The following is a 26,422-nucleotide window of genomic DNA, read 5'->3' on the forward strand; positions in this document are numbered from 1 at the left end:
CTAGCCTCTTATGCTTGAGCTCTTGGTGGAGAATGAGATGAATGAATGGGATTGTGGGCTAAGCCTTTTATACTAGTCCTCATGAGCAGTCGGCCAGCATACATCCAGGCGGCCAGCATAAAAGTCCCACGACTTATGCAAATTCAGCAATAAATGCTAAAATAAATCCCATAGATGCTGCGTTTTATTCCTAGCTAGCTGGGAGGTGATGCGCCTGCATTCCAATGGCTGGGCAAGCCTTTTGCACACATCCCAAGGGCTGGGCAGCCTGTATGGGCTGCCCCATACTTGCCCTACAGCCATGTAAAGGCTGTAAATTCCTGGAATTTGCCTTATTCTTGCCCTAGGGCTGTCCTACAGCCCCTTCATGGCTGGTGGGTTCATGGGCTGTCCTACAGCCCCGGGCCCTCATGGGGGTGGTTCCACACCATTCCCATGCCCACGCTAAGATCCGGGGTAGCCCTATGGACTGGCCCCTTGTCCTAAACACTAACTACTCAGTGATCTGGCATTCGGTACCATACCAGATACACAGAATCACTGACATCATTCTAGAGGGAGACTCACAGCGCGGAATGGCATTGTTTCATGTGCAGGACAGCGCACACCTGACCTTGGACTCATGTGCACGACAATGCACACCTGACCTCGGACGACTGATGGATCCCTGGTTGACTCGTCCCGGACTCGGCTCACATGGGACTAGTTTTCAATATATGTAATATGTACATGAAAAGGTTACATGTATGTGTGAGGGAAGAAAGACAAAAGGACCAGATGTGCGAGAGATCAGAGCAAATCAACATAGCATGAAATGGGTGGATGAGTGTATGTATGATGGTGAATGAAATCATGTACAAGAGGCCCTCAGATGTGAGGTGACTCTGAGTAGTAGACCGGTGCAGAAGCAAAGACGGGGTCGGAGCTGAAACAGAGTCGGTGACAGAGGCTCGCATCGATGTGACGCAAAGGCAGTCGGTGTCGAAGGCTCGCGTTGGTGGATACAGAGGCACTCCGAGGTAGTACGTATCTGCAGTGGGCAGCGGAAGGTGACTAGTGACAAGGGTGTTGTGGTACCTAAGGGGTGGTGAAGAGCAAAGGGCTGCCGTCCCGAGTCGATGTCGAATGAGCAGAGGGGGCTGCTGTCCCGATGTCAAATGATGATGATGAGCAGTGAGGTGTAACACGCGGAAGCTCTGAGAGTCTTCTTTCAGCCCTAAACACCACTTAGAACATGCTGATGCAAAAATGCAAACAGAAGGGAGAGGAGAGAGAGAGAGATAGCTGGAACTTCAGTATATTCATATGGTACAAAAAGGTACCCTCAATCTACAGCCATAGGTTGCCTTCTTGAAAAAGTGGAAAACACCAAAACAGTCCCACACTAAGGACCCACTCCATAAAGGAGTGAATGAGTCCAACAATGAGCATACTTGCCTATTTATAGGCTTCTTGGATCATTGGAGTGCTGGCTGACTGCTGTTCGGCCAGCCGACTGGCATATTTCTCCATAAATGCTGAAGCGCCTGCAGCCGCCTTCCTCTGGTACAGCTGACTCCCCTGTGTGCAGCCGACAGCCCCTGTCATGCAACCAGAGTCACATGAAAACGCGTTTCTGGAGTGAGAAATCCCGAAACGTTTCAGAAACTCCTAATTTTTTTGGTTTCTTTAAAAAAAATGTTTCTCAAAATGTTAAAAGTTCCTATTGTTTGGAACTTTAGCAATGCAAAATTATATAGAAAAAAAAAACCGAAACCTTGGCGTTTCTTAGCCGAAGGCTGAAACGTTTTGCCCCGAAACCCCGAAACGTTTCTAGTGACTATGCATGCAACCGACAGCACCCTTCCTTGTCTTCCATGCCCTGCTCCAAGTCCAACACTGCCACTTCTGCACTTTATGCTCCAAGTCCTGGTTCTAATCATCTTTTCCTTGGCTGCCCCTTCTGGACTAGCTCCAGAGAATGTCCATGGCAATTCTTGCACATGACATCCCCCTCTGCTAAGCTTGATGACGGGATTTTAACCTATTCTTGGATGACTGTCATCATCCCATTCTATTCCCAAAGTCCCTCTGTCATCCATCCATCTCTGGCAACCCTTTTCCCTGAAAAGCCGACCCGGTCTCCAAAACCACTCTGACTCTGAATAAAATCTATTCATTTGTTCCATCCAATCCCCAATCCGTTCCTGCCCGGACTCTAAACACTATCTTGGTCTTCATTCCTGAGAAATGAGTCTGGCACTCACTCCACCTCTTGGAGGATCATCCTCCCTTGGGACCGTTTCCCGAAAACCTATCTGGCTCACAGGATTGCCATCCCCTCTGGCTTTGTGGAACACCACCGACAAACCTCCTGGGAGCTCTTCCCGATCTTGTGTTCCTTGCCTTGGGCTTTGTACCCGTGCACTTTCCTGTACCTTGGACCTGTACACCATCATATGGGATTGAATCAGTGTTTAGCCTTGTTGAGCCTGATGCTCTCATACCAATGTAACACGCGGAAGCTTTGAGAGTCTTCTTTCAGCCCTAAACACCACTTAGGACATGCTGATGCAAAAACGCAGATAGAAGGGAGAGAGAGAGAGAGAGAGAGAGAGAGAGAGAGAGAGAGAGCTGGAAATTCAGTATATTCATATGGTACAAAAAGGTACCCTCAGTCTATAGCCATAGGCTGCCTTCTTGAAAAGGTGGAAAACACCAAAACAGTCCTACACTAAGGACCCACTCCATAAGGGAGTGAATGAGTCCAACAATGAGCATACTTGCCTATTTATAGGCTTGTTGGATCATTGGAGTGCTGGCCGACCGCTGGTCGGCTAGCCGACTCGCATATTTCTCCATAAATGCTGAAGCGCCTGCAGCCGACTCCCTTGTCATGCAACCGACAGCACCCTTCCTTGTCTTCCATGCCCTGCTCCAAGTCCAACACTGCCACTTCTGCACTTTATGCTCCAAGTCCTGATTCTAATCATCTTTTCCTTGGCTGCCCCTTCTGGGCTCCAGAGAATGTCCATGGCAATTCTTGCACATGACATGAGGGCTGTTGTCCCAACAATGTGAAGATGACAAGCAGAGAGGGCCGTTGTCCCAAGGTGAGTGAAGATGAGCAGAGAGGGCTGCTGTCCCGATGTCGATGAAGATGAAGAGTAGAGAGTGGGCTGCTGTCAGGAGGTGAGCTGCAAGAGAAAAACGCTGATGTGATGGAGCAGAGTGTTAGCACATTCATCCCCAGTTTCTGCCCATTTCTGGTGTCCTTTTGGTCCCTTTTGCATGGCCCTTGATTGTGGGCTGGCCATCCCTATTTTACATATTTTTCTGGGATTTTTCCCAACCCGTATGGTATTTTCCCTGTCGGCCAACTATTCGGCTCCAATCTGCCAGCTTATTCAGCTCTAGTCGGCCAGCCCTCCCCACCTATAAATAGGTGGGGCTGGCCTCTCACTTTTGTATCTCGTCTTGTATCTTTTGCTCCCTCACTTATGAGACTACTTGTGTCTCTTGCTTGGGACTGTTTTGCTTCAGTATATTCAGCGTAGTTGCTCCATAACTCTCTCTCTCTTGCACTCTCTATTCAGCACACTCTAGCGCCCTTTTGCTTCCGCTTTGTGCACTCTTTCAAAGAGTGGGCTGCTGTCCCAAGATAAACTGCAGTGAAAAAACGCTGATATGATGGAGCAGAGTGTGAGCTGCTGTCCCAAGATGTGCTGAATGAAGATAAGCAAAGAGTGGGCTGCTGTCTCAAGGTGAGCCGCAGGAAAAAACGCTGAAGTGATGAGGATCCAAGCTACTGCAGAGGTAGGCCGGCAGCAGCAGCAAAAGATCCAGAGTAATGATGTCAAATATGAAGTGGTAGAGCTGAATAATGAAGCGATGCATATATATATGCTGTTGTGCTGCTGGTTGGTCTAGGGACTGCTGTCGGCCAACAGCAAGAGACCAAACAACCAAAAAAAATCAACAAAAAACCCCTTTTAGGGCTGGAAAAAATACCATTTTCACACAGCATGCTTGGTCAATGGCCTTCCAAAATATGACTTCTTCTTCTATTGACGACTACCTATGACCAATCTCCAAAAGAGAGAGATGATTTTTGTATAATGATGCTAGGCCTTATATAGGCCCCTTATATGCACGTCGGATATCTGACATGTCAGCGTGGAGAAATTATCCATGACTAAAGAATATGATTGTGTTTCACACGTGTGGGCCTAGGACTGTTGATGTGGCATGCGCAAATGCTGGCCAGTGGTATATATATTATACTATGGTATATGCTTACCGATTGGATGATAAAGCCCTAAATGAATGCCTAAATTGTTGCCTAATGAAGGATTAGATTAGGGATTTCACATGGCATGTCCTGACCTTCCTAATGCTTCCTAAATGCTTGCGTTTACCTTGCTTCAATGCCCTTGTGGTGCAAGTATGATGCCCCTAGGGTGGAGATTGATCCTCACATGATGAAGTAGGGTGGGTGTTGTGGCTACTAGTCCTTAGTCCGGGGTATGTGGGAACTTCACATTTTTTTATATATGCTTTATGGGACATGCAGTGCTTGTCATGTGGTTGCACCTGCTGCTCTGACACCAATGTGGCATTGCAGAAGTCTTCATGCCTTAATCGTGGCCCTTAAGCACCTTGTAGGAACCTTAATGCAAAACGCATGAAAGGAGAGAGAGAGAGAGAGAGCGAGAGAGAGACTAGTTTTCAGTATATCTAATAAGTACATGAAAAGGTTACATGTATGCCTGGCCAATCGCCTTCCAAAGTATGTCTTCTACCTCTATTGAAGACTATCTATGACCAATCTCCAAGAGGGAGAGAGATGATTTTTGTATAACAATGGCTAGGCCTTATAAAGGCCCCTTATATGCAAGTCGGCTATTTGACATGTGGTTGGCCTAGAGAAATTATCCACGACTAAAGAATATGATTGCTTCACGCGTGTGGGCTTGGCCCGTTAACGTGGCATGCGCAGATTTTGGCCAACGGTATATACTGCAGTATATGGTTGCCGATTGGATGATAAAGCCCTGAATGAATGCCTAAATTGTTGCCTAATGAAAGATTAGATTAGGGATTAGCATAGCACAGTGAGTGCATGTGACATGTACAGGACTTACACATGGACTCTAACATTGACTGGACCCTAGTCCTTGGACAAGAACTTACAAAATGCACAATGCCCATCCCAAAATAAGTGTTGAGCATCCACAATAGCTTATTGCTGCCTTTTGGTTACCAGCCTGCCCATTCTCATAGGTGTGTTGCCTCCGGTTATTGATTAGCCCATCATTGGTTGCACCTAAACTACAATCAAACACTCACAATGGTGTTTGTGGCCCTAAGACTCCCTATGTTTGTATACCAATGGAAAGTTCAAGTTATTTCCCAACCTTACCAAAAACCAAAGTGCCATCGCAATTCCATTAGAGTCTAGTTTAAAAGCTTCGAATCATCAAATCCATCATGCATATCATGGACTACGACATCCCACATGCAGTTAAGATCTCGCTATACATGGCTTCAAATTGTCTTGGCACATGCATCTCATTTCTAATGCATGTAGCGATGAACCATCTGCAGTTTCCTACCCTTGATCTGGCCCACCAGAGCTACTTGTCCACAGCCAGGTTGGATCAGCCACCCACTGGGTTTTACACAAATCAAGGTTCAACACGGCCTTGCGCTATCTAGAATTTAAATTGTTAGGAAAGGGTTGAGAGAGAGTGTTGAAACCTTTCAGCGAGTTGCAAGCCGACCTGGAAACCGATGGCTTCGATGCGTCGGCCGGCGAGCTCGGGCTTTGTGGGGTGAAGGCGGCGGCAGTAGGTTTCCACCATCTCCATGGTCACAGAGTCCAGGCAGCTCTCCGCTACCTCTCGACTGCCTGCCCCTGGCATCGTCTCTCAGTGGATCTTCAAATCCTGCTATGCTGATAGGTTCACTATGTGCGCGGTGATTATGATCACCACATCAGGTGTGTAAAGAGTCTTGCAAGCGGCGTGAAAGTGTGTCCGTCCTTTCTTTATGTGTCGTGTGTTAAGGTGTGCATTTCACGTGTGTAAGGCCATGTTCAGATGCTTCTCTCTTATGGACATGTTTGGAGAGTCTTGGCAAAAAAGTTGCTAGCTTTCCTACAAAAAGTAAGCATTAGCTAGTGATGTGGGTTTGAATCCTAGAGAGTGTGTCTTTTCGCCTTGCTCTCTAACCCATCAGGCTGGCATGGTAGTTTTTGAAACCTTCCAACCAATCAAAAACCATCGGCGATGGGTAGGTCACACAAGCTTCCGCCTACAACCTTGTGGACCTAGCCTAAGTCTTGCATTCATGTCAGAGAACACAAAACACAATTAGACTACATCTCTCCAACGAGCTATGAAATACAAGAGCATGCCTTCCCTTCCATGTATGTGTCATGTAATTGGTGCTTGAGTCATGTTATACCTTACAAATGCTTGCCTCTAGCATCATCTTTCACTCAATAGGATGTACAAGATTGAAGCCTTGATGTATATATAATCTTTTACGAAGGACACATAAATTAAGTTACATATTATGTAGTGTGTTTTGTTTCCAAGTCTCACTACATCCTACTAAGATTTATCTAAGCTTAAAGCCTTAAGGTATACATATATCATTTGTTTATACAGTAAATGCCCGCTGCATAAAGTTCTTCTTTATTTGTGCACAATGTCTTAATAAGAACCATGACTCCTAGGGTTAGGTGGGACAAGGAAAAGGCTGCTAAGATGGGTCAAATCTTCTTCCCCACATCTGAGGAATCAGAGGTTGACATAAAGATGGCAGAAGGAGAGCGTCAATTATGGCTTCTGAGCTTACAAAGGCAAGAGCTCGATACACGAAGAATGATGGCGGAACAGAGGGAAATTGGTAATTTATAGCCACGTGGCAAGGAAATAGAAACATCTAGAGAAGCCACGAATAAGATAGGGATGGGAATGACAGAAGGAGGGATACCAACCCTAGAACCCATAAATGAGGAACCCAAGGCTAAGGAAGACCTCGAAATACAAGAAGAAGTGGACAATCTACCTAGGGTATCTGTCGGAGGAGGAGAGAATCGACTCTACACAAGAGAGGAGACAAAAGAAATGATCAATAATCCCCACATTCTTGTAGAGCATGGAACTCTTAATTCAATAAAGGCAGGTTGAGGCCGCTAATGATGAGCCAGGTGATAAGGGATTGCCCAGACCTAACCATATACCCGGATTGAATAGATGGACCTACACAGGTAGAGGACAAGGTCTAGGTAGGGGGGAATAGCTCCTCGGAGGCCTATAGTGGATCCCCACGCAAATACAGCCACAAGGGCAGATTTGTTGAATATGCCCACATAAATGGGCAGAGGCATGGTTAGGGAACTAGCCCTTGAATCCAGACCATCTCAGATGAAGCCACATATCATTTCAAAACTCGTGTAGAAGTTCTCAGGAGATGGGGACCCGATCCAACACATAGAGATCTTTGAGTCAACATGTGAAACATGTGGGCCGATGAATGATGTGACCATGATACATGCCTTTTCTCTAACTTTAAAAGGGAAAGCCCACCAATGGTATCGAACCTTAAAGCCTGAAGATAAAGTACATGGCTTAAGAATGTGTTCATACTGAGCTTTACTCGAAGTGGTGATAGATGGAGTCCTCTGGCTCAACTCCATAACATCAAGCAAAAAGAAAATGAATCTATGTGGGATTATGTTTCTCAACTCAAGCACCTAAACTCAAGATGCAAATTGAGGGAAAGGCTAACTGATGATTGGTTATTGCCTTGGAGGAGTTCGAGATCATAAGATGCATAATTATCTAGTGTTAGCCCGACCGACTACTCTGGATACATGCTGTAAGTTGGCTATTGAGTATGAAGATAACATGCTTAAGTTGCCGCCACAACTAGAAGATATCAAGGCAGCTTTGGTGGTAGCAGCATCATGAGTCTCTAGTCATTAGGCCGTGGGACGCAAGAACAAGCAAGTTGGCAACATGACAGTTGAAGAGCTCAGTACTGCCATTTTGTAAAAGTTAAAAGTCAGGGATGGGAGAGAAGCATCAGGGAATGCCCATCTCTACCCCCAGAGAGAGTTAATTTGGTGCTCAATCTGTAGACAAAATTATACGAGCACTGAATGCCCTCACCTAAGACCAAGGCAGTTACTCTATTGTGCTCACTATCAAAGACTAGGAAACCACGATATTGCCATGTGAAGATAACTGAGGATCTAGCCTTTAGCACAATCGCCAGCACACCCAGAGTGCCACTAGCTTTACCAGCACCATATCAATGTAACCCAATGTGGTTGCAGGGCAGCCAAATACATCCTACTTACCAAGTTTAGGATGCAGGACATGTCGCCATTATCGCCACCTATTCTACTACCACAGGCCAAGATCAACCAGGTGTTGATTAAAGAACCCTTGGAAGAGGAGGAAGCTATGCGCGAAGTAGAAGTGAATAACGACTACTATCAGTAACTAATTGAGATTACACCGGAATGCCCTCTAAAAAATTTGGCTAATGCTAGTCAAACTCAGCCGCCGCCAATAGCAGTGCAAACCAACACCATGCCAATTCTTTCATATGTTAGGTGTGGTGTTGATCATCTGATCAAGGACTACCCATACCACGCCAATGTCAATGCTTCTACATCTAACCATGCCACCATCAGGACTATAAGTGTGCAGCCTAGAAATATCGCACCAGTAAATGTCAATGCTTCTACATCTAACCATGCCACCATCAGGACTATAAGTGTGCAGCCTGGAAATATCGCACCAGTAAATGTCTTGACATGCACACAATCAAAATAGGTGGACAAAGGGAAAAACACAGGCGGTATTACAACCTCTAAGACTGGGAGAAGGAGAAGAGTGAAAAAGGTGGGCAAGGGTGATACCTTGGTCACAAATCAGGATGGTGGATCCAAGAAGATACCATTGACACTGGTTCCACCCAATCAAGGGAAGGAGACGATCAAGTGCCGAGGCCGGATGAGCAGGCAAAAGAGAGACTAGCAACCTTCAAGGGTGTTGGAGAATATCCAAATGCTAAGGAGGAAATAAGAAAGCTTGAGGAAGCTAAGGCCCTTATAGAGGAGTTTACCACAACCATGATGCCAAATTGAGGGCTAACAGGGCTAGGGACACAATGTATCCACGGAATGAGATGTTAAAGGAAAGAAAATTTGATGTACCTACTCCAATTCCAGAAGAGTCCAAGGAAGGGGCTCATAGTAATCTAATGGTAAGACTGTTTGCAGAGGCAGATCAAGAATTGTCGAACCATTCATTCCCTAGGATTAAATATGAGACAAACACGTGGAAGGAGCCCTCACTTGCCAGAGAACCTAGAGACATAGGAAGTCTCTCAACAATATTGTCTACGACTGTCAAAATGCCACTTGGACCATTACTACGCAACACGTCGACATTGTGGGCAGATGTCAAGGATTGGGTAGAAGGAAGAATGAACCCAATGACCGCCACATAGGAGAACCAAACACCTCTGGCAGGGAAAATCTAAGAACGTGAGGAAAGTGGAGCACCCATATTCATCCAAATACCTATCAACAACCAATTGGGGAGGTATTATGAGAGCGATGATACGAACGCCACAATTCCAATCCACCATAACGGGTACCAAACACTTGCTATCCTAGATGGCGGTGTGGGTGTAAGCATTATCACCAAGAGATATTGGGAAAACTGGGAAAATCAGAGTTAGAAAGAGTGCACCTAATCGTTAAGATTGCAGATGGAACATCCTCAAGGCCAATGGGGTTATTGAAAAATGTTAAGCTCAAGGTCTTTTCATTTCATTACCATCATGCATTTGTTGTAATGGACTTTCTACACCAACCAGATTCATATGATATTATCTCGGGCAGACCCCTCATGAGGGAAGCCAAGGTGGTGCACGATTGGGCATTAGACCAAGTGTATATATGAAAGGATTCACAAATTCTGAAGATTAATCTCCATACGTGGAAGGAACATCCCATGGAAGAGGGCAATTATTTGGGGATGATTTGGTCACAAAACTGAATGAACCACATCCTTACAAGTTTGCCAACCAGTTAAAGAACACTCATGGTAGGAGGAAGAGAATGAGATGTACGCATCACTTCCACACCTGTGGACTTTAGTGAGAACTGGATGCATGTACTTGCCACCATCAATGTGTTGCCGCCTAGAGGAACAAAGTATGTTGAATCAGGAATGATTCCCACTACCTCAGTGCGCATGGTGGATGTGCAACTCATGGAAGAGGAAACTGAGGATGAAGCTTCAAGCACAGAAGTGCCTAGACTGCATGGTCACACAACAACACCCAACGCCTTAGGCGAAAAAAAGGGGTATTTCACTTAAAGCAAAGCCTTGTTATTATGAAGTAAACCCACGAACGCCCAATGGCTACGATATTTCGAAGTCACTAAGGTGCACGATGAGTTCTCTAAGAAATGGGGTGAGGAGTTGAGTAAGATCACTTTGGAAGGAAAATGAGAAGATAAAACTACTCTTCAAGAGCCTGATCCACCTAAACTCAAGATCTGGCTCGTTGTCCTCCTCATCCTCTTTTTGAGCCATCACCTTCCTTGCCTCTCACTCGGCTTCAGCCAGAGCCTTATTTCATTTTCTTCTTTCTACCTTAGTTTCAAAACCTACATCATCAATGAGTGGAAGTGGCCCAATTGACAACCAAAATAGTGAAGGAGGATGGCCAATCTAGGTCTTACAAAATGGGCAAGCAGAAGTTAAGAAGGTAGACATTACAAAGCCAGGGGATCCCAAACCTATCTACATTAATGACTTGGCTGTTGAAGAAGAAGAGCCCATTGCTCTCCTAAAAGAGTTGAAGGATTGTTTTGCTTGGAAGTATATGGAAATGAAGGGTGTACCACCTGAGGTGGTTCAACACACTGTCCCGATCATGGAAGGATCGAGACCATCTAGGCAAAAATTGTATTAGATGAATCCTAAATATGTAGCTATTGTAAAGGAGGAAATTGATAAACTCATAGCTACGGATTTCATCTACTAGATTGAGCACATAGATTGGCTATCACCAATCATGAATCCTAAATATGTAGCTATTGTAAAGGAGAAAATTGATAAACTCATAGCTACGGATTTCATCTATCACCAATCATGATTGTACCGAAAAAGAATGGGAAGCTACGAGTTTTTGTTGATCTCAAGAAGGTCAATGCAGCTACCAGAAAGGACTACTATCCATTACCATATACAGAGCATATATTAGAATGGGTAGCAAGTGAGGAAGCCTGTAGCTTCTTAGATGGGTTTTTAGGCTACAATCAGGTGTCCATTGCACCAAAAGACCAACATAAGATGACTTTTAACACAATGTGGAGGACCTATTCTTATAAGGTTATGCCTTTTGTCCTCACTAATGCCCTTGAAACTTTCCAACAATTTGTTGATGTGCACGGCCTTGAAGGACTACTTGCAAAAGTGGCTTGAGGTATTCATTAGTGATTGTTGTGGCACACTCATGATGGACCGAACATCTGACTTGCTTAAAGAAGGTGTTTGAGAGATGTCAATTATATCGCATATCCTTAAATCCTTTAAAATGTTGATTTTGGGTCATTTTGCTATAGGATGAGTATTGGTGTAACTTGGGGAATTCAAATTGGATTACCCGATTTGTTTTACTAGTCGATAACTAAATGGTATAGAAAATAACTACACCACAACTGAGCATGAAGGGTTGGTCATGGTATATGCTATCAAGAAATACATACATTACTTGTTGGCCAGTAGGTTTATATTTTTTGTGGATCATGAGGCCTTATTATATCTTGTGAACAAGCCATACACCACGGGGAGGATCACACGATGGTTGCTTTTACTCATGGAATTTGACTTTACGATCATGGTGAGAAAGGGAACACATTTGGCGGTAAACCATAAGTCAAGAATTCCAAACGAAGAACCTGCAAACTAGCATTGACGACGATGATCTTCCAGATCCACATCTCTTCAAGATTGATATGGTGCCTCAATGGAGCGAGGAAATATCCGAGTACCTAGCTCATGGTTTTCCACAAGATCGGCCCTTGAACAAGGATAAGATGCGTCGGCTTACTAAGCTAACTGCACCATATCAATCGACGGGAGAGCTATATAAGCTAGGCAAATACGATATCCTTAGAAGATGTGTGCGAGAAGCTGAGTTCATCACGATACTAGAAGAAGCACACTCGGGAATAGTCAGAGGACATTTTGCTCGAGAAGTTACAGCTTGCAAGGTGCTTCAAGCAGGACTATGGTGGCCTATGTTATTTAGAGATGCTATAGAATTTGTTAAAAGATGCGAAGAATGTCAATGATTTGCTATTACACAACAGAAAGATAGGATGCCACTTACCCCCAGTAATGTGAGACAACCTTTTGAGAAATGGGGTATTGATTTTGTTGGATCCATTAGTCCAGCAGCACATCCGTCTCACAAGCTCATTAAGTGATAGTGGCCACAAATTATTTCACCAATTGGGTAGAGGCGAGAGCCTCTAAAAAATCTGATGCTCGAACTACAACCAAGAACAAATCATTTCCAGATTTGGCTGCCCACTAGAATTAGTCAGTGATCGGGGTTCACATTTCATCAATGAGGTGATTGAACAATTACTCATGGGATTCCTTATAGTCCATCGAAAATCATCACCCTATTATCCATAGGCAAATGGTCAAGCTGAGAGTACTAACAAGATTCTATGTGCTATCTTAACCAAGACCTTAGAGCCCAATAGGGCGGATTGGGAACATAAGCTAACTGCAGCACCATGGCCTACCATACGTCGTACAAGGTAGCGACGGGATGCACTCCCTTTCATCTAACTTATGGCATCGATGCGATAATGCCTATCGAATTCCTAGTTCCAAGCTTGTGTATTTTGGTACAAGAAAGGACGTACTAGCAACCTATGGATACTATCAAGGAGTCGCAAAAGTATGGTTACAAAAAAATAACATAAGATCCAATCCGGTGTTTACCTCCAAAACAAAAGAAGATAGCCACAAGTACAAGCAGAATCAGGGCCCAGATAGATCAAGTGTCAAGGATGTACCAAAATTGGTTTGGAGAAAGAAAACTAATCACCCAAGTAAACAAGAGAGTGCAACACCTCCACCATCACCCTACATAAAGATCAAACATAGCCAAGTTCTAGACAAAGGTATCGCTGAAGTGAACCCAAATCCACATGAAACACAACAGGTTCACGAAGACTCGGTAAATGTACTCCTTCACATGAAACACAACAGGTTCACGAAGACTCGGTAAATGTACTCCTTCACCGGGTGGAAGAAAAACTAAGAAGTTCTCACTCAAAACTAAAGCGTCTACAACAACACATACCCACAAGCTCCAAAGTACCAACTTGGTTCCCATGGAAATGAGAAACAGGGAAGGTGACAATGAGTACCTAGATACCAAGCAAATAACTTCAATTTTCAAAAGGCACAAGGTAAAGTTTAAGCATTTCACGCCGTGAAACAGGTTCACACATTTCACATGCTCAGTTCTTCCCCCCTCAATGCATATTTTTTGGCCTTGGAATGTTTGAGCATGTAGGACTATTTAGGGTATCCCCATTTACATGCATAAGGGAAAGGGAAAGTTTCACGACATGAAAACCTAACCTGCACTTTCATGACGTGAAAGGCTTTGTAATGTGTTTCATGTCATGAAAGCTATGGGATTTCACGCCATGAAATGGTCAAAAAGATACAGTGAATCGTAGGTTGCCATGTGGCATGACCAATTAAGAGGGTAATCGAGTTGACCGGCTGGGGCATAAATATGTTTCACTTTCCTTCGCTCCTTACAAATATTCTTCTACACTGCTATATCGAGTATATCCATCGATTGCGCTCCTTCATCATAGAATTTTGCCGCGTCGACTTCATAGGTAGGAGCTCATACGCTTCCGAGGTCTATCATCTATTTCTAGCTTGAAAAAATATTATTTGTTCTTTTGCATGTGATTCTTTTCATATTCTTTTTTATCTTTTCTATCTCACCTTGCATCGCACCTATCATACAAATGAATCTTTATCACACAATCAATAAAGCCTAAAATATTTCATGATGTAAAATAGCATTCTGCTGTTTCACGATATAAAATCCAAATCCTGCAATTTCACGGACAAAACTAATTTCACAGGAAAAACCAATCTGCCTAATATTAGGGCATGCTAAAACTGAATAGATCTTACTAACAAATAACTTTCATGCCGTGAACGATTTCTACTCCTTTACGCAAATAACTTTCACATTGTTTTGCTACTTCACGAGCAACACTTTCATGCTGACTAACAATTTCACGTCGTGAAATGCACTTTGCAATTTCACCTCGTGAAATCCACTATGTTGTTTCACGGTTAAGACATCGTATAATAATATATTTGCTAATTCAACAAACCACAACACCACACTAAAGAGAATGTGGGGGAGAGGGAGAGCTCTCTCTGTACTCGACAAGGCAAATGTTGGCTGCTTCTTATTACTCCAACTCATAGCAGTACTCCCAAATGAGAAATAAAACCACTGGTAGATCTTCTGTCTACAATACTACCAGCCCAATCACACAACAGTACTCCCAAATGAGAAATAAAACCACTGGTAGATCTTTTGTCTACAATACTACCAGCCTAATCAGGATCTATGTACCCATGCAACTGTATCTCTCTACCTGCCTCATAGAAAAGTCCATAATCAACTGTGGACTTTATGTACCTGAGGATTCGTCTAGCCGCATCCAAGTGTGGCTTCCTAGGGACCTGCATAAACTGACTCACAAGTCCAACAGTATAGCTCAAGTCTGGCTTTGTAATGGTCATGTAGATCAAACAAAATATGAAGGTTGTGTGGCTAATCGTATATGGACTAAAGTTGGGATGACCACGATTGTGCCTCAAAAATTGCATGCAACAATTCTAGATCTCCATTTTGCCATTTTGTCCTTGTGACAACAACCAACTCGAAAAGTTGTTTTTTTTGAAGGGGTCTTATCCACTCTCTCCTCCAACTTCTTTTGAAATTTCTAAGTTGCCACTCCTTCCAAGTTGAAAACGGATATCCCCCTTTGGTGTAGCATTATGGATACCATTTAAACCTACCAACATTAACCATCTAAAGGATTAATTGGAGAAGGGAACTAGAGAGGACAAGTACAGTGTCCATCTCCACACTTCGAGCACCATACGATTGCTAGCAAAATTTGCTTTCTTCTAATATAATCTTATAAATTCCCATTAATGACTAGATTTGTGATCCCAAATATCCCTCCATTGATTGATTATATATATATTTTGACAATTTTCTATCCATTTTAAAAGATCGAGTTCTAATTTATAAGAGGGAGAAATGCCAAGGAATCAAATAGAATCCCAAGCAGGAGAGTTCAGTTGCCTTCTGTCAAAGAAACACTAAAATCATGGGCTTTTTGCTTTGCCACATTTTTCCACAATCCTTTTCAAAGTGTAGAGCCTTAGGGATTAAACAACGAGGGGGAGACATGAGAGAAAAAGTGAACCAGCTTGGGAAGGAAGGCTTTAAATTGACGCTCAAAGGTGTTACTTAGTAATAGCACAACCCATATCACGTTGTTAAATTGCTCCATAGATTAACATGGTTTCACTTGCCCAACCTTTCGTAAGGCATTTTGCCACCTTACCCACTCGAACAGACACTTATCTTTTGTAAGACGGCATTGAAAGCGGCCTTACCTTGAGCTTAATGTCAAATAGGGAAGATCTAAGGACTTTGTGTACATACTTGCTTAAGACTAGTAATAGAGGCCGTACCATTTTTAAGTTTGGTTGGCCTAATGTAAAAACTAGTAACTTGTATATAAGTCTTTTTTGACAATAAGTACTTCACAATTATTCTCTTGCAATAGAATACTTGTGAGCTCTCCTTTTTTCTCTACTTTTGCTTGCTTGTATGCTATTAGATTCATGCATGTTGGATGCTTGGTTGAATAGGTTTGCTTGTAGGTTTTCCTTTTACATTAGCTTCTTCTCCTTCCCCTGCTTGTGTGAGAGAGAACCATCACGAAGGACCATCTCTATTTGCCTCCATCTAGGCGAAGAGAGCTCTTCCTTCACCCCATTGGCAAGGAGCATTCCGGTGTGACAAACTGAGTAAGGACATGTCATGGATGAGCTAGCGCACCCACATCAGGAAATTGCATTGTGGCTTGAAGGCAAGGACCAACGGCACATGCTTCGACAAAGCTAAGGTAAGATCTTGACTTAAACATATTTGACGCTATGCTCCCGGGGACTAGCCTAGGGCTTAGCTCCATTCATACATGTATTCGAAGCTATTGGAATCACTCAATATTGCCCGGTGTTGATTAGGAGGCCACACTCCGATTAGGAGGCTACACTTCAAAAAAATTACGGTTTTGGAGTCTTGGATGTGTTCAGTTTGTTGCGTTTGATTTTGTTTTGAAGCTTATTGCATTAAAGCATTCTATTTTTATCTCTCGGAAAGAAAAAATCATGGTTTCTTGGTGATTTCAATGATTTGAAGCCCATAAGGCTTTGATCTTGTTGCATTAAGCCAAGTAATAGCTTAGCAAATGTGATTCGGAGTGTAGTCCACTCCAAAAACACGAGCATTAAGCTCCATTAGAGTGGAAGATGTGATTTTTGTTTATGCATTTCATATTTCTAATGCAATGTTTAAATTTGTAGCTTAGAAGCATGCAAATCCAATAAACAACAATAAGAACCACTTAAATACTTACATAACCACCATTAACTAGGATGAGGATCCTTAATCACCTCTCATCAAGTCCAAAAAATCTCAAAAAACTCTATAAACAAGCCAAATGAGCTCTCGGGATGGGAGATGTGAGCCCACACTCCAGCAAAAAAGACGTAAATAAACACATGTGAACCTCGAGATATGAGACACGAGTTTGGAAATACGAGTCAATAAACATGAGTTAATCAGACACGAGTCTGGAAGTAGGTATACCTAATAGCATACCAATCAATAACTATTGCCTTACTCATGTTCTTTAAGGATTTCTTTATCATACAAAAATGTATATCAACTACATTTTTTAAAAAATTGTCCTTTATAATTATTGGGATATTAAACAATTATTACCGAATAATTACACACTACTAACTGAGGTTGCTGAACCTCCCCTAGTCTGTGCATTTGCCCTCCCCTCCTTAGCAATGCTCCACCTCCTTCCACTTCGCCAGCCATCATCCTTCCTCTTCGCCAGCCATCATCCTTACCCTCCCTCCCCTTGTTTTTGCGTGTTCATTTGTTGCATGCGTCTCCTGTGCGCCTCGCCTCCTGCCCTCTTGTGCCCTATGCACCCTGTGCTCCGCCTCCTGAGTGTGCCCCTTTAGCCTTGCATCTTCCTCGTTTCCCTCTAGCCTCCCGACTTCGCCCGTCTCTCTCAGCCTCCGCCTCCGCCTCCGCCTCCCTTTCTTCCTTCTCACGTCAGCTTGCCCTGTATGCCTCTTTTCGCTCTCTCCTCTGCTCTTCCTTTCGTCGTTTCTTCTCTCTTCCGTCTACCCCGTTTCTTTCCCTTGTTGCCTGCTAGCCCTTCCGCTCGTCCTCAGTTTCTTGGGGAGACGCCCTATCCTCTTCGCCCCTTGGTCAGGTGTTTCAGCTTTTGATCAGGTTCTTTCTTTGGGAAATATCGATGTCTTCTGGTCTTCTTACCTCCAGAAGAGCCGCTCCGTTGTCCCCGACTAAAGTCTTCATCCCTTACCCTTCCTTCTTAGAAGCAGACCTCTAGCTCCTCGCTTCTTCGATTGCCGCATCTTTTGAGACCTCACCTTGGTCTGCAAGATTGTGTGTAGTTTCCCAGCATGTGGACATCTTCTAGGCCTTTTGCAAGCATGGTAAGGCTAGAAAGCTCACTAATATTCATTCTTTGGGGTGTGGATACTATCAGGTTGAGTTTGATTTCATGTGGATCATCGGTGATAAGGATTGTGAACCAAAAAACTCTTTAGAAAGATCACTAATATTCATTCTTTGGGGTGTAGATACTACCAGGTTGAGTTTGATTTCATGTGCATCATCGGTTATAAGGGTTGTGAATCGAAAAACTCTTTGGAAGTTGTTATTATTGGGATAGATGTTACTAAACTTCTGGGAATTAATGGACGTTTATGCCTAACAGATCTACGAAGATTTTATCGGATCATCGTGTAGTCATGCAGCTAAGCCCCGTCGCATTGGGTACAATCTAGGCCTTATTTGTGAGGCAACACGGCTTAGACCGAGCATTCGATCCTTTGGTTGACAACTTAGGCTTTCGTGCGAGACAATTTTCTTTCTTGGTGTTAAGAAGGAATACCTTCCACTCCTCATGGTGAAAGGTGGTGTTATCAGGAGAGAGTGATGGAAACCCTCTCCCACACTGTCGTTTTAGTTCTAGCTTGGACAATCAGGATTCTTTTCTTCGTATCTGCATAGCATGTCTGGAGTCATTTTCTCATGTCATATCGCTTCCTTGCCTCTATCAGGGAGCTTTGTAGAGCAAAGAGTTTACTACTCTGGTCCCTCGCAAGGCAATGCTTCATTTGCTGGTGTGGCTAGAGCTTGTCCTCTCTGTCAATCCAAGAGGGTGACTCCAGCGGTCCCCTTCTTGGTTCCTTGTTCAAATCCTTATTAGGGGGAAGGAAAGGATATTGCTCCCAGGCATCAGAGCACCAGGGCCCGGCCTCGGAGGATCTCCCAATGTAGGAGAGTGGAAAACCACCCCGGTCTAAGGTTGATCCACCATCGGACTTTGAGAGTAGAGTGGCGCCTCCAAGCATGCAGTTTGGAAAGCCATAGGAGGCTTTTGGTCCCTGGGAGTCCCAGGGCAGTGTATGCATTTGTGTCGGTGCAACGACTCAGGCACCATTTTCATTATTGGGAGAGCTCAGTGGGTGACCATCAAGATTGGAGAGGACAAACTGATCAAGCAGTGGTCACGTTGACTCAGGCACCATGTTCACTTGGAGAGCTTAGTGGGTGATCATTGAGACGAGAGAGGACAGAGTGGTCGAGTGGCATGATTGATATTCTGGCAGGCACTACTTTCTCCAATCATACACCTATCATTCTATCCTTTGAAGGACCCCTAGAGGTAGGATATACATTAGAGAACTTATATTCTAGATAGCCTCATTCAAGACTATGATATATGTAGCACGATAGAGGAGATCTAGGAGAGTCTAGATTTTCACTTCAACTCCTCCAGTCACGCAGGAGCCTAGATTTTCACTTCAACTCCTCCAGTCACGCAGGAGCCTACCTGGAGAGATCAACAGCTTATTATAGGAGGCAGCACCGCATAGCAGATTTATGTTCTTATTTAGGGAGCTAGAGGAAATAGATTTCCTCTTACTCACTCGGTCTCATAGGGTTGTCCCCACTAGCACCTTATCTATTTTTGTTTGTTGGTTGAGGCCATGAGTAGTTTTCTCTCCGCTTAGGAGATAGGGATCGAGGGATGCACATGAGAAGCTACTTGATTTAGAGTTTGTCGATGACACAATAGCATGCCTTTCCAGACATGAGGGGAACCTCTAGAGATTTGTCGAGGTGATAGAGATCTTCTACCATGCAACTAGACGTGCATCTAAAGCACGCAGATCAACTGGCACAAGTTGTGGGGATCATCTAGATGCATCTAGACGTGCATCTCAAGCCTCCATTTGGCTATGTTGGGCAAGCCACCCATAGTTTACCAACATCCATGCCATGCTTCAAGCAAGCAGGTTGAGTATCCATTGACTTTGCAAAAAGAGACTCAAGCAAAGCATGATCCATTTGGCCATGTCAGGCAAGCCACCCATAGTTTACCAACCTTCATGCCATATTAGGTGTCCTAAATTCTTCCATTCTCATGGAAAACCCGGCTACATTAATACTCGCCTTATCGGCTAGCCTCATTACACAACATCAATACTCAATTTCCTATCTTAAATCGTGTAAGAGTCAAAGAAAGAAGATAACTTAGTGTCAAAACGCGGTGTTTTAGAGTTTTCACCAAAAGGAGCTTCTACATGGCTACACCTTTTTCCCCATGCCTATGCACGACACCTAAAATATCCACATGGGCTTTGCATTTGATAGACACATAGGCACCACTCTTTCAAGATCATGCATTAAGTCTCATCATTGAAAGTCGTCTGAGTATAAGGCTATTTCGATGGTTATTTCAATGACGCAAGTACCATTGAAACTAACCATCAAAGGCTAAAGATCTTGTAATAGTGTAATGCACAGTTCCACTAAGCTTATTGTAGATGTAAGTGTGCCTTGTTTTGATGTATGTCGGTGGTTTATGTTAATGTCGATTTAACATTCCCCCCTCTCGGGGTTCTAGGTACATCCTTAGACCTAGGGAAGTAATGGTTGTGGTGTGGGGCTTGAGAGGAAAGTAATTTGAGAGGGTATTGGTGGCGCAGTTACAAGACATGTTGTTTGGTGAGGCCAATCAATGGTGTGTGATTGGAGAGTTGAGCACCTACCTGCTTATATGCTTTACAAAATTGAACAGTATGCAATGTAAGAAAAAGTTGATGGGAAAGGATTTCAATGTCAAGAGGATCACAATATTGGTCAAGGTGCATAGTGCATGAGTGCTGGCTAATTGTGAGAAAATGATATATATATCCTTCACCAACATCATTTATTATCAAAAGTTTTCGATATATACATAGAGCATCACGGCTCCCAAAATCACTGCCTCAATCGTATACGCATAAAGAAGCAAAACTGTGAAGGATACATGCCATGGTACACACGATTCATTATAGAAAGAGGTGCTGTAATTCTATCTCTAGGGATAAAGCGGCTAAGAAGCCTAAAAGCTCGGCATGAAATTCAGAAGTTCTTGGGTGAATGATCAAAGAGTTGAACATGCTGAACAAGCCCTAGCCTTATCAGAATCATGGCTAAGGAAATATTTTGCATTAACCTTTGACACTGACTGGTACTGGCATTAATACATCGTCCTCCATAGAACCACATATACCGACGTCGCTCAAGAGAATCAAGAAAGTAAAGACTCTCAAAATGACGCACGAGTCTCACTCTGCTCACTCGGGTTGCAGCAGAGTTGATGAGGTGCTCAAATGCAAAGGCTATCATCTCCTGACTCTAGGAGAGTTCAGGAATGCCAGATAGATTCGGGGTATCCATCTATAAAGTCCAATTCAATTTATGAGTTTTCAATTTTTGAACTTCCTTCAACATAATATTAACAAGCGAAAACATTATTTCCCAAATTTACTTTAAAATTTTTAAGTAATTTCTGCTGCTGTTACGTAAATTTACAACAGCGCTCTGATACCAACTGTGGGATCCCACTGCCCCCTCCGTGCACCAGAATTCTCGGTAGCTAGTAGCGGAAGCAGCTCCCTCTTGCACAGAGCAGGGTTTTCCACTCGAGGCCTCGCCCTCGAATGTCCGGGCACGAGACTAAGCTGGTGGTCATTCCAAAAATCGAAACCGGGAAAATTTCCTATGCCTAAAAAACGGGGACAATTCCACCATTTATATTTTCTTAACAAATTTTTCTAACGAGGTCAAGATACTGAACTAACCTTCATTTGAATAAACCAAATAGAAGGGAAAGTATTACAGACTTAACTTGAAGGGATCAACGCTTTTTTCCTAATTGAATCCAGCACAGCCATTGATCTATTCATTTGAGAAGTCTTCAGGCTTTTAATTAACTACTCGAGTTCTAAGCGTAATCCTATTAATCAATTTTATTATTAAAACTCTATTGATTCCAGCCATCCGGCCCATGGGTTAGCCACCGCCCAACCACTGGAATAGTAGAACCAGACAAGTACTCACCCACCCATAATTGAAAGCCTTTCTTAACTTTTGCTTTAGAATACAGATACTCACACACTCCTCTTTAAACTTTAATTTATAAAACAATCCATTGAAAAACAATTACTGGGTATTGATGTCACAACTCAAAATTTTCATTCAATCCTTGTTTCTCACAAAACAGTATCACTCTGGACTCTCCGTTGAAACCAGCAGGTCAGCAACAACGAGATCTAGTAACAGATTACAATAAGTTTCTCATCATCATACATATATATCTTCCACGACATACACATGGGTGTCCTCGATGCTGCGAGCCCGTGCATCACCTGGTCAGAACCCTCCAGGATCGTCCTTAGGTGTCGTGGCAGATTGGAGGGATTAGCATTATGTGCTACTGTGTCCCAGAGTTCCTTTACTCGTGATGATGGTGGCCATAGTTTCATTATTACTTGCTTACTTGTAAGGTACAGTGCATAAGCCAGGAGAATCCGTTGGACATCATCCTTTGGGAGGACTAGTTTTCTTAGATGATCATATGGAAGAATTTGCCTTACAACCCTGTACAAAAGATTTGGTCTTATGTGGATTTCTCCTTTGATGATGAAGTTGTATTCCCAGGACTAAATTTTATCAAGATATCAACATTACTGTGTTGAAGTAATATTTTTCATCTATGACATATGTCCTTGTGGCTTAATAAATCAGACTCAGTTTCTACTAACGGTTTCTACTAACGGTTCATCTGGCAACATAGGCAGGGGCAGTAGAACATTATGAGTGTCCTTCCAAGTATCATTATCATTTACATCATCTTTGTCTGGGTAATCTTCATCATTGTCTTGTGAAACCAAGAAAGCTAAGGTTATTAAGGATAAGTCAGCTGGTGTAACATGCTTTCTGACTCTGTCATGTTCTACTCTTTCGACCATTCATGTGGCTGTCAAAAAAGATAGGTTTTCCATTGTGCTTTTTCTTCCTCTGTCACTTGTGGTGACATGATCTTTCCTTAAGTGCCCTTTGGAACCTGAGCTTTAAAATGCCAAGTGATGTATACAATAGTGAATCCCTTGAATCAAGATAATGGTATCTACAAATGCTTTCATAAAGTCTGTCAGATAGTCATAAAAGATCTCCTACACCATTCTCTAAAAGGTAGTAGGTGTATTTTTTAAGCTAAACATCATGACAGTTGCCACAGAGACACCCCATTTGGTGACCAAAGAAGTCTTCTCCCTGTCTTTCAGAGCTATCTTCACTTGGTTGTATCCATTGAAGCCATCTAAGAAGGAGCACATGCCTTTTCGCTACCTCAGTCAGCCAGGATATCCAAGAAACCTTTTCTACTGGCACTATGAAACCCACTCTCAATAATATGTCAATCTCTTCCTTCACTTGTTTTGCATAATTCTGGTTCATTCTATACCTTTGTTGCCTAACATGTATAACTCCTTCTTTCAAGTTGATGTTGTGTTGGAAGAACTTAGGGTTAATTCCCTCCATGTCTTGTATGACCAAGAGAAGACATCTTGGTATTCCTTTAGTAGGTATACTCACTCCTGTTTGAATTCATCTTCCAGTTCTAGAATGATCTTTACATGCTTTTCTTCTTTTCCATCCCCTAGATTTACCTCTTGTAACTTGTATGGGCTCACCTTAGCTGCATTGTTCTCGTGGTTCTCCTTTTGCTTTTTCTCCCAGTCCCACATCTCTTGAATCTCTCCTTCTTGCTCCAGATTTTGGGCCCACTTGATTTCTTCCGAGGCCTTTTCCTACATGGTTTTGCTTAATTTTGATCTCTCTATCTTTTTAGAATCTTCTTCTTTCTTCATTTGTCCATCCGGTGCTCCTTCTTTTCACTTTTTGCTTCTGCATAATGTCCTATTACTTCCTCTACATTTAACATATACAAGGGTACCAAGTTTGGGTGTTGACGAAGTATTCTGTTTTCTTCGTCGTCATCAAAGCCTTCTGATATGTTAAATGTTTAAGCATGGACTGGTCTTTGAGCGGGGGGCTTTAGTGTTTCCCTTGTGTTAGAGAGATTAATATGCACTTTCCAATTTCTTTTTCTGATGTGATGATTGCATTCCTACCCCAGTCTTGCTTTACCTTACCATATCTTAGCCAAGGCCTTCCCAATAATACCTTCGTAAGACCTAGTGTGGTTCTCTGTGGTAATCACCACTAAGTTTACCTTGAAGTCAACTTGTTTGATTTTCGCTGGAGCATTTTTTATTATTTCCTTAGGTACCACTATCTTGTTATCTACCATCCTTATGTTGAACAGAATGGGCTTCAACTTGAGACCCAATCCTAATGTAGTGTCCTCTGTGATGACATTCACTCCGGATCCTCCATCCAATACTGCATCATTGATGAGTATATTGCTCAGTTGGATTGTAAATTTGGCCGCTTCATCATCTTTGGATATTGGAGGTTCTTTAGCTTGCATTTTGTTGCATTTTGGTCTTTAGCTTGCATTTTGTTGCATTCCAAGGTTTCTTCTAATATTGAGTTTTTCAATTCCTTACTCAAACCTTTAATTCATGCCCTTAGGATTTTGGCCTTGAACCTTGGACATAAGTCTAGTACTTGTCTCAGCTGAACTTGTCTATCCACAACACCATTGACATTATATTGGTTTGTAACCAGTCATCAGCATCTTTCTAGTTTTCTTTTAGGCATTCCTTACGGAGGTGCTCTGAATGCTTGCTTCCTCTTGTTTCTAGCAACTCCATGGTGATTTCTTTAGAGTAATCCTCTTTTTTCTTGCCTTGTCTTTTCTCTATTTCCTTAGTGGTTTGCATTGTCACTTTTTCCTGCTGACCCAGTCCACAGCTGCTGCCATCTTGCAGGCTTGGGGTGAGTTTTTATTATTTAGTGGAGTTATCACTACCCCAAATTCATTAGCCTTAGCCCTTATGACTGCCAAAATTTCATGCACCTCTTTTTGTATGTCATCTGCCCACATCGTGTTAGCGCTTGGCAGATTTTCCTTGAGCTGCATCAGTTCTCCTTGTCTTTCTTCTTCATGCTTTTTCTTCATGGCACATTCTGCTTTCGTGTGACCAGGCTATTGACAATAATAACACTGAAGGTTGTTGAACCACGAGCTCGTCCTTGGTTTCTCCTTCTTGAATAATTTTCGCGGCCTCTATTTCCATACCTTCCCATTCTTAGAGGTGTCCTTTCTTCTCTTTCAATGTTCTTCACCATCATGGGAGCTCTATTTTTCATATTGTATCTACAGTTCCATGGATTGTGATTGCACATATTGCAAATAGTGCAAGTTGGTGGAGCAGTGCATTTCTCCTTGAGGTGACCTTGCTGCTTGCATTGGGAACAGAACACATTCTTCCAGAATTCTGAGCCCTTGCTCTTTTTTATCCCTTGCATTAGCTGCTTCAACTACATCATCAATTCATCGATGCTTCCTTGTGCCTTTTGAGTTTTCTTCTTTTTGTCATTCTTCTTTTTCACTTCCACTAGTGTGTCCTGTGAAGAGTCGCTAGAATCGTCTTCTTTGGTGGTGACACTCTTTCTACGGTTTTTCTTTTATCTCCTTTCTCAACTTCTTTTTTCTACCATTTTGGCAAGACATACCAGTTCCTCAAAATCTTCTTCAGTTTCTACATGTTTTGTGCTAGCCACCGCTACATGGATATCTAGCTTAAGCGCTTGGACAAACCAGGAAACTATATGATTTGCATGGAGGGTCGAGTTTATTCCACTACTCTTTGCCTTAAGCTTAGTAGCTTTGTTGCGTAAGCTTCCACATCCATATTATCTTGCGGAGCTCTCCCATTTGATCATAGAGTTGAGTTGCAGAGTTTATTTTACAAAATCTTCCAAGAAAGGAAGTCATGACCTCTTCATAGGTCGAAAATGGTTGTCTTGATATCTTAACACCCACTCCGTGGCTCTATCTTTGAAAGTAATCATGAATGCATCTCTACGGATTTCACTCAGCTCTGGCTCTTCCACATCGTGAGGTCTGGCTACTTTCTAGTACATCTTTGCCTTTCTCTTCTAAGAATACACCATGAAATTCTTGGCTAATGATGCCATGGCTCCCTTGAACCATTTTCCAGGGTTTTGTTGTAGTTGTTCTTCCAGGTTTTTTGGACCCAGACTGTGCTCGGATTCTCACTCTTGGCACTCCTTTTCTTGGTCTGAGTTGTGCCTAAATTCTAGCACTTCTTCTTGTTCATGCGGGGTTGCAAAAGTTTCAGCACTGCCTTCTTGATTGTGACAATGCAAATCACTTTTAGCTGTTGCAAGCTTCCTAGAGGGTCTCTTGGAAGGCATTACTTTCCATCATTCTTAGATCCCTGAACATGCATGAAGCATGCATGAAGTTGGAAGCTCTCCATATTGACTTCTCAGGGGAATTCCTTCCATGCTATTATTTCTCTTTAGAATTTTTCTGAGCAATTATCCCCAGTAGGATCACCAAGTGTTTCTCACTACTTTCCTTCAAGCAAAAGGCAAGATAGCAGTATATGGTAGTAGCTTCGTCGCATGCAATGCCGTAGGAGACACACAATCA

General features: G+C 42.9%; 1 protein-coding gene across 2 annotated transcripts in view; it reads right to left on the reverse strand.

Annotated features, from left to right (window-relative positions):
* LOC147609704 (Transport protein particle (TRAPP) component) overlaps nt 1–6,066 on the reverse strand; it is a 41,874-nt gene extending 35,808 nt beyond the window's left edge. The window contains exon 1 of one of the 2 annotated variants that reach the window (XM_086786907.1): nt 5,740–6,066. In XM_086786907.1, the coding sequence (XP_086643033.1) occupies nt 5,740–5,903 (164 nt within the window). In that variant the 5' untranslated portion in view covers nt 5,904–6,066. The remainder of the gene's footprint in view (nt 1–5,739) is intronic. The other variant, XM_086786906.1, reaches the window with a different exon arrangement.
* Between the last annotated feature and the right edge of the window lie 20,356 nt (nt 6,067–26,422).

Source organism: Cibotium barometz, chromosome 50, assembly GCF_041138505.1.
Source record: "Cibotium barometz isolate CiBa-2024 chromosome 50, ASM4113850v1, whole genome shotgun sequence".
NCBI classification, from domain to species: Eukaryota; Viridiplantae; Streptophyta; class Polypodiopsida; order Cyatheales; family Cibotiaceae; genus Cibotium; species Cibotium barometz.